Here is a 16,832-nt window from a genome sequence, read left to right on the forward strand (position 1 = left end):
GGTGAAAATTCGGTTGTTCCAGCAATTCCACTGCTAGAAATCTGCCCCTCAGATATAAGCACAAGTTTACCAAAGTATGTGGTAACATTTATTAAAATGTCCAGGGCAGCATTTTTGTACAAACTAGCGAGACCCTGAAAACTCAGCACCCATTAGCAGGGGCTGTGCATGTGAATTGTGGGTCACACCTCGCCACCACTCAGCTCGCTGCACCACCTTTGACCTAGGCCTAAACCACTGAAATAGCCCCCCAACCTGCCCCTCACCCCTGCTCCTGTTGGCTTCCAATCAGTCCACCAGTGCAAATCGGATGACCCCTCGAATCTATCCCACCACAGCTAAAATCCTTCAGGCCTCTCCGATCTCCAGCAGACCCTGCACACCCCCCACACACGCTCCAGCCTTCACCCTCATCACTGGGGTATGCAAGGTCTGGGGCGTCCCCGGGAGGGGGTGGGGGGCAGGCTAGCCAGGGTGACAAGCTTTATTGCCTGGTAAAGTAGCTCCATACCTTACCAACCACCTTGCAGAGGTAGATTTTTTTTTTCAAAAGTATTTATTTAGCTGCTCCACGTCTTAGTTGCGGCATGTGAGATCTGATTCCCTAATCAGGGATGGAACCCAGACCCTGTGCATTGGGAGCGCATGTATCTTAGCCACTGGACCCCTGGGGAAGTCCCCAGAGGCAGATTCTCTAAGTGAATGGACCCCTCCTACAAAGGAACCTTCTAAATAAATCTTTGCTGTCATAATTCTTATTCATAAAGGTGTTTTGTTCCTGAGAGATCCCACAAACTTGCCTAAGCTCAAAGCCCCCACAAACCTTCGTCACTCACCCGTCCAGCCTGGGGCTGTGCTGTGCCCCCAAACTCTCCATCAGCCTTCCTGCTGTCCTTCCTGTCACTTCTAACCACAGGGCCTTTGCATGGACTGTTTCCTCTGCCTGGTTACTCCCTCCTCCTGCCTGAGAGGTCCTCTCTGACTATCCCAAGGTCCCTCCACGTCTTGGCACTGTTGTTTTTTCCTGTTTCTAACAGTTGCCATGTCACCTTGTACAGGATTACCATTTGTCTTTCCCACCGAATCACTGCTTCACAAAAGCAGGGGCTGCGGGTACACAGTCCCTGGCCCTCAGTGGAGCCCAGCACATAACAGATGCTTGTTTAGTACAGGCTGACGTGGCTGCACGTCCCACGGGAAGCAAAGAGACGGGCAGGCACGCTGTGACAGTTCAAGGGGAACACGAGTTGGGTTGGGTGAAGGGAACGTCCTTCTGTTTAAAAAAGATACACACTGGATCAGGACAGTGGCCCAGGCCACCACGGGCACAGATGGCAGAAACCTAACAAACGGCCCAAGTGAAAACTGAAAACACCTCTGGACGGTGCTGGCTTCTGGCAGGGCTCAACGCAGGCATTCAGCTGACCCCACCAGGACTCTGCTCTTCCCCTGCTTCTCCCCATTGCTTGCTTCATCCTCCAGCCTGACAGTTCTCCCCTGGAGGGGGCAAGGTGGCAATAGCAGCTCCAGCCTCACTCTCCTGGGTGCAAGTTGTGCAAGAAACAGAAAACACCTCTTCCTGAGGTGTGTATGTGTTAAGTCACTCAATCGTGTCCCCACCCTTTGAGATTCCACAGACTGTGGCCCGCCAGGCTCCCCTGTCCATGGGATTCTCCAGGCAAGAATACTGAAACAGGTTGCCACTGCCTTCTCCAGGGGATCTTCCTGACCCAAGGACTGAACCCAGGTCTCCTGCATCGCAGGCACATTCTTTTAACGTCTGAGTTACCAGGGATTCCTGAGGTGGCTCATGCAAACTCACCCTAGGATTAATTCCACCCTGGAGTTGGGGGCCCACAGGGCAAACATCCACCCCCCACCACACCAACCCAGCACAGAACAGAAAATGGAGAGTGCATGGATCATTACACGGAAATCAGAAAATAAGTTACCAAAATAACGGGAACTAGGTGCCATGAGGCCAAAACAAACACGTATTATCCCACAGATCACTATAAACTGGTAAGTGTGTTTGTTTTTTTTTTTATAAAAACAAATTAACAGTAGCTTCCACAAGGCAGTGGCAGTGGGGGGCAAGGGGAGACATTTTACTCTGTACCATTAATGATGATGTTTTCTAAACTTTTCTGAATTTGCTAAAATCATGATGGAAGCTTTTCTTTTTATTTTTTTTTTAACAAATAATTTTAGTTCTTAGAAATGACAGCTGGGTAAAAATTCTGTAACTCTCACTCAGAGCAGGCTGTGACACGGGAACAGCAACGTCAGACAGTAACAGGTAGCGCATCATATTAGTACCATACAAAATCACCACAAGTTTAGGCACTTTATCAAAGGAACAGGTTTAGAAGCTTGGCCAATGCCTGAGTCACACCCTGGAAAATCATCATGTTAGATGGAGCACATGACTCGTGACACCAGCACGACTTTCCTAAGTAAGGTCCTGTTTGGACAGGACCCCTGGATTCACAGACCACACAAAATCTGACTGATATCAGGAGTTCTCCGTAACTGATTTGAGGGGTTTAAATCCAATAAATTTCAAGTGATTGCTCGGGATTTTCAAGCTGCGTGATTTTCTGCTGTGTCTTCTGCAGAGATTTGGGATCCACGTGTCCTGGCGTCCTGACCATGTATGTAGATGTCGTAGCACTAAGTTGTGCTCCTGTGGCCTGCTTTTAATTTCACAGTAATGGACGTGCTGTCTGCAAGAGACTGATTCAACGCATTTGAGGGTCTTAAGTTCGTCTGATGAGAACCTGGTATCCTTTTGTTTAAGAGAAACAATACAGAAGGCTGCAGGTCAAAGCAGGTAGGGCCAGGGGTGTGGTGCCATGGTCCAGCCAAAGACGCCTCCACATTTCAGTGGGAAAAAGCCACACCTGCAGGTTTCCACTGAAAGTGATTTTATGGTAAATGTGAATCTGTCAGTGTTCCATGTTAATTATAAAACCTCTGTCCTCTTACTTGAAGCCTTTTAAACAGTAATTCTTTCGCTGACCAGAAACTGGCCACATGGCAGACCTTTCTCAGCAGAGACGAGAAGCCTGCGAGTGTGTGGTCGCCCATGCCCTCCTCCTCTGCACAGCGAGGCTGCCCCATCACAGCTCTTCCCTCTTACTCCCAGCCCGATTGTCTTCCTTCGAAGCCCGGGGTTTCGGGTCTCTCTCCTTCTTTTTCTTGCCCTTCTCTTGCTTGGTTTGATTCTTCTCTTTGCTCCCTCCCCCTTTGCCAGGGTACACCTGGCCCTCCAGGGTCACGTCGGCACACCTGTCCTGACTGACCAGGAAGTCCTTGATCTCCCATGCATAGCCCCCATCACGCAGCATGAAGATGGCACGGTCTGACCCCACGATGAACCTGGACAGACAGAGGGGACCACAGTCAGCACACAGTTGGTGCAGGGCTAACGGTTCAGAACAGGCCTGCGGCACTTAACTAAGAAAAGAGAATCCCCTTCAAATTCTACATGAACACAGAACAAAGTGTCCTATTTCCCCAGGCCTAGAAGCTGTTGACATTCACTGTTGGAAAGTACTAGCTGGCTCAACTATTTAACAACTCGGCTCAGATCAAAAGAGAAAGAGGACCTGGGTTGTGTGTGTGGTGCAGGGGCTGCTCATGTGAAGGGAGGTGTCAGAAGGGGTCCTTGGGAGGCTGTAGATGGGCCGGGTTCAGGACCTCTCCCACGGAATCGAGGGGAGGCTGATGTTTGGGTCTGTTTTACAGTCTTAAGTGCCCAGTTAAGGTTTCATGTGACAAAAGGCCTCTGCTGACACAGACTGACAAACAGGAGTTTGGATTGGGTCACAAGAGGCCGACAAAGGGCTCAGGAGGATGCTCGGTGACTGGACATGACTCAACCCTGGAGGTTAACCACTAGCAGCCAAGCACGTCCACACTCCACAGGTCCCAAGGAGCAGAGAGGAACAGAACAGAGTCCGGGTGTGTGTAAAGCACCGCCACCCCCTGCCCCTCCACTCTTATCAGTGAGAGCTTGGGCCCATCACCACCACAGCACTCGCTCGTTCCCCGGTGTCTACTTACGCTCACAAAAGCACTCTGCCACCCTAAACACTCTGAGTATTCCTTTTGATTCTTTTTGTACTTCCTGAACTAAAATATTGGAAGACGCTACATTTCAGAAACTGTTATTGATGAAGAAAAAGGAAATTCCTCAAAACTGCATCTCAGGATCATACTGACCCATGATGACCAGACTTCTTCACTTTAAAGTAACAGAGTCTGGTCCAAGCTTCTGTGTGAACACAGCTACACAGAAGAGCTTCTCCCGTGGGCAGGGACTTCTAAGGGAAGAGGCACACTCAGACGTCAACTAATTTTCCACCCCCACAGAGGAAAAGCTATATAGCTTCTTACTCAGATAAAAGGGAAGTTCAAGATACATAGATAAATGGCTTTTGGATCAAATGAGATATGAAAACAAACAAATAAATTTACTGGCTTTGACCAAACCTGAGTGGTCTTCTTCCAAGAAAAATAAATAAACTAGGTAAATAAATGTAAAAGCGACAGACTAGACAGGAAAGGTCCAGGGCCCTGCCAAGTACTGCCAGGAATGACACCCATTACACCAGAAGAGATAAAGCCCAGCACAGCCCATTTTTCTCAGTAAGGCTGTGGTCTTACCTCTGGACGTCATAGTTGGCGTTGAAAAGGCTGCCCTGCCACAGGCTGGTGATCTCCTCCGTCTCCTTCTCGGTGGGGTTCCCTGACACGGTGACAAACATCATGAGCGTCTTGCCCTTCTTCGTCATCTTCAGTATGCTTTCGGGCTTGCCCGGGTCTATCTGGGAGAAGTCTATCGGTGCAGAGGGTCTTTTGTGCTCTGGGAGGTCTCCTTCCTCTATGTCGTCATCTTTCTATAAGGACAGGGGGTGGGGGAGGGAAGCATCACACAGTGAGCACTGCAATTGGCAAAGGCAAGAATGTCCGCATGTGATGTCAGTGCTGGTTTATGATCTAAATCATAGCAGAAGGGCTTCTCTGGTGGCCCAGTGGTTAAGAATCCGCCTGCCAATGGAGGGGACATGGGTTTGATCCCTAGTCCAGGAAGATCCCACATGCCACTGAGCAACTGAATCACGACCTGTGAACTCTAGGCTTGAGAAGGGAATACCTACTGATGCACTGAGGATAATCAGAGCTGGGTCCTCCCCTTTGGGCGGGGAGTTATAAATACAAAAGTAGAAGACTGCACCCGTGGTATTGAGCTGGAATTGGAGGCAGCAGAAGGAACTTATGATCTTTTTGATAGACAAGATAAAAATATTTAAAAGAACTAGTGTTCCACAGGGGAAAGCTAATTCTGGCAAAGGAAACAGAAGATTAGTCTGGAACATCTTCTTGTATCAGAAAGTAAGAAAGTGCTCACAGGATTATGGGATGTGTCAGGATGACACAGAAGCCAGCATGAAGCAGAGCTTGTAGGCCTAATCGGGATAATCTGAAAATCAAAATAATGACAGAATGGTTTAGAACTCCCCAAACAAAGTAAGAACCACTGGATCCAGGCCCACAGAAATAAACAAGACAATTAATTATTAACAACAGAATGCCAACTAAATAAATATAAGATAAATAAGTTAAAAATACACAAAAGAACCAGTTATTCCTTGGAGAAAAGGCTAATTTCAGCAAGGAAAAAACATATGCTTGATATTATCATATGCATGATCCTTGACAACATCATGGTAAGTGAAGGAGAAGACCACACATACACTGCAGGAGTCTATCTATACCAAACATCCAAAGTAGACAAACCTATAGACAGGAAGCAGATGAGAAGTTGCCTGGGGCTGGCTGGAGGGCTGGGAAGAACGCGGGGAGGGGTGACTGAGACCACAGTTTCTTTCTGGGGGTGAAGCAAATGTTCTCAAATTGACTGTGGTGCTGGTTGCACAATTCTCTGAACAGTCCAGAAACCACTGAAATGTACACTTTAAATGAGGGAACTATAAGGCCTGTAAACTATATCACAATAAAGCTGTTACTTAAAACAACAAAAAAACAACCTAAAATGAAACAAAAAGCCCTTATATATCACTACATGGGCCTCTTGACAAATCACTGAAGGGCCGAGGCTTAAGACACCAACAATAATGTCCTGTATTAAACATATTTTTAATAAGAGAACAAGATAATTCTAAAGCTATGTCTGAAGGGGATCCATATTTGATCTGGCTTCAGCTCCCTAACTCACCTGAATGGCCTTGGACCAGACTCCATAATCCTCTAGGCCTGTCTCCTTGTCTATAAAAGGAAAAGCAGAATTGGGTGATCCCTACGGCCCTAGCAGTGTGGGGCCAACCTTTCCCTCAACTCTGCCACCCTCTCAACAGACCCATTTCTTCCTCACTTGGCTGTCAAAGAGCTGCTGGCGACCTGCAGGCAAGCACATGAGCTGCACTGTTCCGTGGGCCTGCGTGTGGCTCCAGGTACCAGTCCTTTCGCCGTGTGGCCCTAGTGGAAAATCATTTTCCCTCACCTCTAATGGGGAGGGGGGTGATCACAGCATCTCCCCTCTAAGCTTGCCTGGGAATTTAATGACATAAAGGCAAGCAATACATACTTAATACATGGTGCTGTTACCACTTGTTCAGTTGCTATATCATGTCAGACTCTCTGTGACCTCATGGACTGCAGCATGTCAGGCTTCCCTGTCCTTCACCATCTCCTGGAGTTTGCTGAGACTCATGGCCCGCTGTAATCCAGCTTCCAAACAACTATTGAAATCACCCTCTTAAAGTACATAGGAACTCCTGGTGGCCAAACTCACAGGCTGTTTCTGACTGTATTCTATTCTATTTCTCCATAATACCTGCTTATGGTCTCCTTAGAATACTTCAAGACTTCTAGCTGGGTCAACAACCTAGAAAATTTTTATTTTTCAAGCTGATTCTACTAACAGTCATGGCATTAACTCCATAGGTTACAAGGACCATTTCTTTTTCATGAAAATATAATTAATCAGAAGTCTAGCACATACAGCAAGATTAAGGATCTTTTCAAGAACCTTTAATATCTATTTTATATGCCTGACTGTGAGTTTCAGTTACAAAAGAAAAGAAAAAACACAGTACCACAGACGTAAGAGAAAAGGTGGCAGCAAAGGACGAGATGGTTGAGACAGCATCACGGACTGAATGGACATGAGTGTGAACAAACTCCAGGAGATAGTACAGACTTCCCTGGGGTCTCAGATGGTAAAGAATCTGCCTGCAATGCAAGAGACCCAGGTTCAATCCTTGGGTCGGGAAGATCCCCTGGAGAAGGGAATGGCTACCCATTCTAGTATTCTTGCCTGGAGAATTCCATGGACAAAGGAGCCTGGTGGGCTACAGACAGGATTAGACGGGCTGGATGGCATCATAGATTCAATGGACATGAATCTGAGCAAATTCCAGGAGATAGTGAAGGAAAGTAGAGTCTGGCGGGCTATAGTCCACAGAGCCACAAAAAGTTGGGCCCGACAGAAAAACCAACACCTTAGATGTAGGTGCAATTGTCCAGGTCTACTCTTAGATGCACTGCTTCCCTGAGTAATCTTACCTGTTCTATCACTTCCTTTAAACTGAAAGCAATTACACCTTCACCCCCAGGCAGGGCTGGGGGCAGAGAATGTGACCAAGTGGCCATTCCCACACTCTATGCAGCCCTTCCTCCAGGCCAGTCTTTCATTCTTGACTGGCTTCGCCACTTCTCCAATGCTGTCTGTCAATATTCATAGCTACAGAGTTGAACTCCCTTATCCTGTAAATGCTTTTCTTCCTCCCAAGTCCTTGATAATAAGACCAGCTACCATCTCCTGAGCAGCTACTATGTCACAGGCATTGTTCATTTAGTATATCCCACCTCAGGACAGGGCTTCCCTGATAGCTGAGCTAGTAAAGAATCCGCCTACCATGCAGGAGTCCCTGGTTCAATTCCTGGGTTGGGAAGATCTGCTGGAGAAGGGATAGGCTTCCCACTCCAGTATTCTTGGGCTTCCTTGGCGGCTCAGAGAGTAAAGAATCTGCCTGCAACGCGAGAGACCTGGGTTCAATCCTTGGGTTGGGAAGATCCTCTGGAGAAGGGAATGGCTACCCACTCCAGTATTTCTGGCCTGGAGAATTCCATGGACTGTATAGCCCATGGGGTAGCAAAGACCTGGACACGACAGCGACTTTCACTTACCTCAGGACAACCCTGTAGGATGCACACTGAACTGAGCTGTGGATGAGGCCCAGAGAAGGTAAATAATTGACTCCAGGTCACCGGCTTGACAGGGTGACACTTAAGTACAAACTCGCTTGTCTGGCTCTGCTCCTATCTCCCCACCTATCCCTTCCCCGGCACCTGGTTACAGTAAGAATCACCTTTGGTTTTTCTACACCAACTGGGACTCATTAACACAGTGGAAGGAGTTTCACCGTTCCTGCCCCCACCCCCACCCTCTACACACACCAGAGGCAGGCCTCTCCCTGCAGCGATGACTTTCAAGCTGGCAGAGGATGGGGGAAGACCTTAGGGACCTCCACCAGGGGAGGAGGTACTGCTTCCTTCAAAAAAGCACCCTTAGATTTTCCAGTGGCACGGTGGGTAAGAATCTGCCTGCCAAACCAGGGGACATGAGTTCGATCCCTGGTCCGGGAAGAGCAAGTAAGCCCATGCGCCTAGTGCCCTCGTGATCTGCAGCAAGAGCAGCCACCTCAATGAGAAGCCCTCATACTGCACCTAGAGAGCAGCCCCTGCTCACAACTAGAGAAAAGCCTGTGCGCAGTGGCGAAGACCCAGCACAGCCGAAAATAAAATAATTTGTTTTTAAAAACGATAGATTAAAAATAAAAAAGCACCCAGAGATGGATCTGCTCTCCCACAGAGAGACTGCAATTGCTGGGGCAGGGCTTTCACACTTGCAGTGTCTGCAAAGAGGAGCTCAATTCACCTAAAAGGAACCCTGCAAAGTGGGATGCTTTCTAACTTTAAAGATAAGGAAAATGAGGATCACAAAGCTACCAAGGTCAATACGTCAGATGGTACTAAAACTCAGGTCTGAAAGCCTCTATTTAATATACACACCACGTGCATGCGTGCTCAGTCACCAAGTTGTGTCCAACTCTTTTACAATCCCATGGACTGTAGCTTGCCAGGATCCTCTGTCCAGAGAGTTTCCCAGGCAAGTATACTGGAGTGGGTTGCCAATTCCTCTTCCAGGTGATCTTACCGGACCAAGGATAGAACGTTCATCCCCTGCACTGGCGGGTGGTGGATTCTTTACCACTGAGCCACCTGGGAAGCCCACATACACACATGGGAAACCACAATATAATAAAACATCAGCACTGGAAGAAATCATCCAGTAAAATCTCATTCTGCACATAAGGAACCTGAGCTCTAGGGTGGAAACATGACTCACTCAAGATCACACATGGAGTGGAACCCAAGTTTCTGACATCACTTCACCAGCAGTGCAAATAAACCAGGAAAACACAACCACCTATGGATGGGCAAGAGGCAGCAACAATGGTTTTGGTTAGTGAACTTCACCTAAAAAGGTTAATACCCTCTCCCTGCCATTACACATTCCAGCCCATTCAAGTAACCAGAAAACTGACTCGCACAAAAGCAAGTCATTGCTCCCTTGAGCGAAAAATGTGAGTTACAAGACAAAAAACCACTAGCCTTTAATAACGCCTCCTATCCCGTCCAAAAAAGTAAAGGCACGCACAAAACTTACAAAAAACTTTCAGCAGGGACATATACCAAAATGGGAACTGTGAAACCTTATTTAGAACGTGGGGAGAACGACGAAAGCTGAAACGGCGCTCTTGGAAGATAATCCTCTCCATACCCCTCACCCACCCACGCACTCCATTCTCAGGAATGGGATGGAAAAGGTCTCCCCCCGCCCTTCACTAGAAGGACTCGCTGACCACCGGCAGCAACGCGGAGGCGTTGATGACAAATAGGGCTGAAGAGTGAGAGGCTGACTCGTGACTGCAGTGGCCCAAGGAACGGTGGAAAGAGGACATCGGGATGAACGGCTTGGGGCGGGGGTCGGCAGACTGATGGAGTGTTCAGAGGCACTGAGGGTCAGCGGTAGCTGGAGTGGGTCAGTAAGGGCCATTGGCATGCGGACAGAGGAGGTTAGGGGGTCGAAAGACAACAAGACGGAGGTGTAAAGGGTCCCAAGACGGAGGAGGTAAGAGGTCAGTAGGAAGGGACCCGGGACAGAAGAGCCGGGAGGGTGTGCGCGCGCCGCAGACCTCCCACTGTTCCAGAAGACGAGCCATGTCGGCGTCGTTGTAGTCGCGAATATCCTTCTTCTTCTTCCGGGGAGGTGGGGTGGCCTCGCCGGGTGTCTCGGCCGGGCCCTCGGTGGCGAAGGCCCTCGGCGGCAGCAGCAGGAGCAGCATCAGATCACAGGCACAGAGAAAAACCACGGCGGCGCGCGCCCAGCCGGAGGCCGCCATCTTTGCCGCGCAGAGTCGCGCCGCCGCGTGGACCAGACTTGCGCGAGCCCTGGCCCCACCCCAGGCCGCCTCTTTCCTGGGCCCGCCCCTTGCCGGCGCCTGAGCGGGACACGCCTTCAGCCTAGCCTCCATGGGCTCAAGGCCACCCCCCCTTGGCCCCGCCTCCCAGACCTCGGTAACCTACCAGGCTCCGCCCCGTCCTATTTCCTACGGCCCCCACCTCCGGAAGCCCCGCCTCCTCCGCCATCTTGGCTCCGCCCATCAGCCTCCTCCCGTTGGTCCAGCATAGGCGCTCTGCCCAGTGTGGTGCTCTACTTCTTTTTCTGCCAGCGGTCGACCTTTTTCTCTCTTAACGAGTAAGTCAGGTCCAGAAGTTCCCTCAGAGCCTCTAGGAATCCTCCAACAGCGCCTCACGAGGCCTCAAGTTTTCGCCTGTGAAATGAAGTGGCGCTGGAAATTCTGGGAGCTCATTTGCGCCAAGAAAGCCCGTTTCACGAAGTCACACGCTTCCTGAGTCTCCTACAATTTCCTTTAAAAACGCCTGTGGCAGGTTAAGCAGCTTTCTCAGAAGATCACAAATAGATTGGGCCCAGTCTTTTGCTACTCAGTAGAAAGAATTCAATCCGTCTTTGAATATTACTGTCATCTCTTGAAACTGAAAAAGTTTTTTGTTTTTTTTTAAATCATTAGTTTTCATCTGTAAAACAACTTCAGTATCTCTTCTGATTTTAACCTCATGTTGTCGACTCTGTCTATTCCTTTTGAAGGTTGAATCATTCTGTTTTTTGTTGTTGTTTATTGCTTTAAAAGACTCAGGCCAGAAATACTTTAAAATTCCACGGATTTTAAATGGTTGATCTGCTGACTTTTAAATTTTTAATTGGGTGAGAAAGACACGAATCCCTTACTGTAGCTGTAAAATATTCGACCATTGTAGAAACATGGTGTTCTCTTCCACACCAGCCACAATTCTGTCCCACACAAACCAGTTATCACTCTCTAGAATATTGTATACATTCTTCTGTACATTTACAAACACCAAAGTGTCTCTAGGAACGGTTTTGTTGCATTTATATGTGTGTTTATGGCAGCATGGGTTTCCCTGGTGGTTCAGAGAGGGTAAAGTATGTGCCTGCAGTGAAGGAGACTTGGGTTTGATCCCTGGGTCAGGAAGATCCCCTTGGGGAAGGGAATGCAACCCACTCCAGTATTTTTGCTTGGAAAATCCATGAACATCAGAGCCGGGTAGGCTACAGCCCATGGGGTCCCAGAGTCGGACATGACTGAATGACTAACATGTGACCACATTACAAGTTGGTGCGCGTATTAGCATTTTAAGGGTTTTTGACTTACCAATATGACATGAAGTTTGACTATACTGCAGTATAGTATGCATTGATTTTTTAAAATAATTTTTTATATGGACCATTTTTAAAGTCTTTGTTGAGTCTGTTACAACATAGCTTGTTTTATGCTTTGGTTTTTCAGCTGCAAGGCATGTGGGATCTTAGCTGCCTGACCAGGGTTCGAACCCTCATCCTTTGCATTTGAAGGCAAAGTCTTAACCACTGGACTGCTAGGGAAGTATAGTACAGTATTAATAAAATATAGTATTAATATACCTGTACTTTATTTCCTTATTACTCTGTTGATGGGTTCATGTTAAGTCACTTTAGTCATGTCAGTTGTGTTAGTCTCTCAGTTGTGTCCGACTGTCTGCAACCCCATGAACTGCCAGGTTCCTCTGTCCATGGAATTCTCCAGGCAAGAATACTGGAGGGGCTTGCCATTTCCTTCAGGGGATCTTCCCAACCCAGGGATCGAACCCACTTCTGTCTCCTGCATTGTCAGGCAGGTCTTTACCACTAGCACCACCCCAATTTTTATGCTATTACCAAAAGAAAAAAGAGCTATAATAAACCTCTTTACTTCTGCCTGGTGTTATGGGCTGCACCGTATCCTCCCAAATTCTGTATGTGGAAGCCCTAACTCTGGTACCTCAGAATGTGACTGTGTTTGTATCTCTAAAGAGGGAATTAAGTTAAAATGAGTTGTTGGGGGTGGTCCCTAATCCAATATGACTGGTATCCATACAAAAGGAGAGATTTGGACACAATGATATATAGAGGGATCATGTAAAGATACAGGGAGAACATGGCCATTTACAAGCCAAGGAGGGAGGCATCAGAAGAAACCAACCCAACCTTGATCTGGGACTTGCAGCCTCCAGAACAGTGAGAAAATAAATTTATGTTGTTTATTCCAGTGGTCCCCAACCTTTTTGGCAATAGGGACAAATATTGCAGAAGACAAGTTTTTCCATGGACCAGGGGCAGGGGCAGTGGTTTTGGGATGACTCAAGTGCATTGTATTTATTATGCACTTTATTCCTATTAACATTGCATCAGCTCCATCTCAGACCATCAGGCATTAGATCCCAGAAGTTTGGGACCCCTGGTTTAAGCCACCTGTGTTGTTGTTCAGTTGCTAAGTCATTTCTGACTCCATGACCCCATGGACTGTGGCACGCCAGGCTTCCCTGTCCTTCACTGTCTCCTGGAGTTCACTCAAACTCATGTTTATTGTGTCAGTGATGCCGTCCAACCATCTCATCCTCTGTCGCCCCCTTCTCCTATTGCTCTCAATCTTTCTCGGCATCAGGGATTTTCCAGTGAGTCAGCTCTTTGTATCAGGTGGCCAAAGTATTGAAACTTCACCATCAGTCTTTCCAATGAATACTCAGGGTTGATTTCCTTTAGGATTTTTTTTTTTAATTATAATGACATTTTATTTTAAATAGTCACAACATCTGACACTTCAAAAAAAGATACCACTAATTAAAAAAAAAAAGATACCACTAATAAATAACAGAAGTGGAAATACTATCAAAGTTAAAACAGACATAATGTTTAGCTGAGAATCACTTCAACAGAGTAAGGCTCTAAAGATACCAGACAAATGATTTCCTTTAGGATTGACTGGTTTGATCTCCTTGCTGTCCAAGGGACTCTCAAGAGTCTTATGCCTTAGCAAGGTAACATATCTTGCTCGGATAGATTATAGGCCCCATATAAAACAAAATTGAATTTGTTAAAAAAAAATGGTTTAAATAAGAGGCCTTTGTGGTTATTGTTTGATTCCTCTCTCACAGAAGCAGCTGGAAACCGAGCATCTAGGGCTTGTATTTTTGCTCTTTGAGCATCTGGCACCCTGTCTCTTTTCTCATCCTGCTCCCTCATACTGGTCTGTGGCTTCCAACTTCAAGGTCACAAGTTCAAGGTCAAGATGACTTTTATCCTGAGGAAGGAGGGAGGAAAAAAAGCCAAAAGGAGCATACTTTTTAATGGAGTCATCTTCCTTTAAGCAGCCTATTTGGATGTTCCACAGAGCACTTCTATTTACATCACATGGGCTGGAACCTAGCCTTCTAAGGGAGGCTATCTACATTGTCATCCCAAATAAAACTGGGATTTTGTCATTAAGGGAAAAGAGGAAGTGAAAGTTGAGCAGGTAACTAGTTAACAATGTCTGCCTCACTTTCACACTTAGGACTGTTGATGTTTAAAGCTCTTCCACTGTGGGATGGCTGATACCCTGTATCTATATGTGTTGTTGTTTAGCTGCTCAGTTGTGTTGGACTCTTTGGGACCCCATGGGCTGCAGCACGCCAGACTTCCTATCCTTCACCATCTCCCGGAGTTTCTCAAACTCATGTCTTTTAAGTCAGTGGTGCCATCCAGCCATCTCATCCTCTGTCACTCCCTTCTATGTACACGCTATGCCGTTTCCTATTGTCATTGAGCAGAAACAACTCATAAGAAAAAAAGTTTTTTCTTTTCTGAAATCATAGGGGAAATGTCATAAGCTTTCTCCCCAGAGTGCACTGCTCCACCCAGTGGCTCAGCGCCTGTCCTGGTGCAGTCATGCTAAAAAACATGCACAGCTGTGGTCGGTCATGTGCTCTGCTGGGAGGGGTCACCCTGGTCACTCATTTTACCAGCTGCTAAGTTAAGGTGTAAAAGTGCTGGGATTCCTGGTCCATTGTATCTAATGATACAGAAAAAAAAAAATCATTTAATGTTTTACAGAAGTTGTTGGAATTGTGTTAAAAAATAAAAAATCCCAGGACTAGTTTCATCTGAGGAAATGAATTCAGTTTATTATCCAGAGGTATGAAACATCTGGATTGATTGCATTTTCACCCATCTGATGTTTGGAACTTGATTCAGTTCAACCCTGTGAGAATGTATTTTAACTAAGGGTGTGTGTGTGTGTGTGTGTGGTGGGTGGGTGTGTGTGTGTTGCTCAACTGTGTCCAACTCTTTGCCACCCCATGGACTACAGCCCACCAGGCTCCTCTATCCATGGGATTTTCCAGGCAAGAATACTGGAGTGGGTAACCATTCCTTTCTCCAGAACTAAGGGTCTGCTGTCTTTTTTTTTTTTTTGGCCCCACCACAGGGTATGTGGAACTTCCAGGACCAGGGTTTGAACCAGTGTCCTCTGCAGTGGAAGCGCAGAGTCTTAACCACTGGACCAGCAGGGATGTCTAGGGTCTACTGTCAGTCAAGAACCAGATGGGCACTGATAGAAAGATGAATATGACAAGGTTCCTGCACTAAAGAGCCTGCAAACTAGCAGAGGAGATGAACAATCCACAGTAAGTATAATGCAGATTTCAGGAGGTCCTTGTTATCATATGATGATAATAATACAGGGGAACCCTGATTTTGGAATTGCATTTGTCTGAGGTCCCACAGCTAGTGAAGTGACAGGGAAGAATCTGAACCCTAGTCTATGGATGAAGAGGTATATCTTTCTCCCAGCATAGCACCATTTGGGTTAATCATTGAGGCACTCAGGATAGTTAAACTAGAGGCCAAATGAAAGACCCGTCGAAAAGGAGTCTGGAGGCAGGAATACCAAGATGGGATAAGAATGTGAACGTGGGGACACCCCCGGCAGTCCAGTGGTTGAGACTTCACCTTCAATGCAGGGGATGTGGGTTCAATCCCTAGTCAGGGAACTAAGATCCTACACACCCAAAACATAACACAGAAGCAACATTGTAATATATTCTATAAAGAGAAAAAGTGTGAACCTGGTCTGAGGGCATGTAGTAAGGCAGGAGAGGAGGGGACAGAAGTGAAAGAGACTTCACTTCATGGCTTAAATGAGGCCACCACTGCCCTGGGGGTTAATACTAACCGTGCCTCTAAGAGGTTCAGTGGCTGCAAATGGTAAAATCAAATCCCCCACCAACTTTCCCATCTTAAGGTGGCCTCAGCTGGGCTCCTTCTGGGTAGTGTCACACCACAACATGTGAGGGATGCCTCAACTGGAGGGTGCAGCAAGAGTTTCTAGCAAAAAAAAAAAAAAAAAAAATATATATATATATATATATATATGTACATTGTTTTTTTTTTTCTTTTGGCTGTGCGGGGTCTTCATTGCTGTGTGCAAGCTTTCTCTAGTTGCAGCGTGTAGGCACTGCTCTTCATTGTGGTGGGCAGGTTTCTCACTGAGGTGGCGTCTCTTGTGGCAGAACATGGACTCCAGGCACACAGACTTAGTACTCACAGAGCATGAGCTTAGTTGTTCTGCGGCATGTGGGATCTTCCAGGACCAGGGTTGTAACCCGTGTCCCCTGCATTGGCAGGCAGATTCTTAACCACTGGCCCACCAGGCAAGTCCTCTAGCGATATCTGTAATCAAGCAGGAGTGATATTCAAAATACTGAAAAACTGGAATGGCACAGTTACCAGCTCATCAGAACTCAGTCCTGTGACCTGAAGGGTACAGCTCAGTTCAAGAGGCTCTGTGGTGCCAAACATTTACCCTTTAAAGACTGAATCATGAGGAGTCATGGGAAGAAGGGCCTGAGATTGGGTCTGAGGTGGAGACAGGGGAGACCATGACTATTCTTTTTTAAAAAATTTATTTATTTGGTTGTGCTGGGTCTTAGTTGTAGCACTCAGGATCTTCCATCTTCCTTGCAGCATGTAGGATCTTTAGTTGCGCATACAAACTCTTAGTTGTGGTGTGCGGTATCAAGTTCCCTGACCAGGGATGCATCCAAGCCCCTGCATTGGGAGCGTGGCGTCTTAGCCACTAGACCATTCAGCAAGTCCCTATTTATTATACTTTACTTTTGTACTTTTTAACCCAATGCAAGAAGAATCACCACATATTTCCTGAGGTTTATATTTACTCACAAGTAGCAATGAACTGATTATCTTCTGACAATTCCAGATTTCCAGGAGAGAATGTGATTGGCCCAGGCTGAGGTGGGTGTCTGTTCCTGGTCCCCATCATTTCTTGTGAAAAGGAGAGCAG

The 16,832-nt window shown here is 47.0% G+C and overlaps 1 protein-coding gene across 1 annotated transcript; it reads right to left on the reverse strand.

The window, feature by feature from the left end:
* Window positions 1–2,148: 2,148 nt before the first annotated feature.
* Window positions 2,149–10,578, reverse strand: MESD (mesoderm development LRP chaperone). The gene is made up of 3 exons (XM_043922055.1): window positions 10,290–10,578; window positions 4,672–4,904; window positions 2,149–3,381 (listed from the first exon to the last, which is right to left on the reverse strand). Exons 1-3 carry the CDS (start codon window positions 10,494–10,496, stop codon window positions 3,123–3,125), a joined length of 699 nt encoding a protein of 232 aa, XP_043777990.1. The 5' UTR covers window positions 10,497–10,578; the 3' UTR covers window positions 2,149–3,122.
* Between the last annotated feature and the right edge of the window lie 6,254 nt (window positions 10,579–16,832).

This window comes from Cervus elaphus, chromosome 13 (assembly GCF_910594005.1).
Source record: "Cervus elaphus chromosome 13, mCerEla1.1, whole genome shotgun sequence".
Taxonomy (NCBI): Eukaryota; Metazoa; Chordata; class Mammalia; order Artiodactyla; family Cervidae; genus Cervus; species Cervus elaphus.

What these genes read in the sequence shown, in the direction of transcription:
- MESD (XM_043922055.1), bottom strand. Translation starts at nt 10,496, where the DNA reads ATGGCGGCCTCCGGCTGGGCGCGCGCCGCCGTGGTTTTTCTCTGTGCC. An exon ending in GTCTTCTGGAACAGTGGGAG is followed by an intron (nt 4,905 to 10,289) that starts GTCTGCGGCGCG and finishes CTGTCCTTATAG; the next exon opens with AAAGATGACGACATAGAGGA. An exon ending in GCCAACTATGACGTCCAGAG is followed by an intron (nt 3,382 to 4,671) that starts GTAAGACCACAG and finishes CTGTCTGTCCAG; the next exon opens with GTTCATCGTGGGGTCAGACC.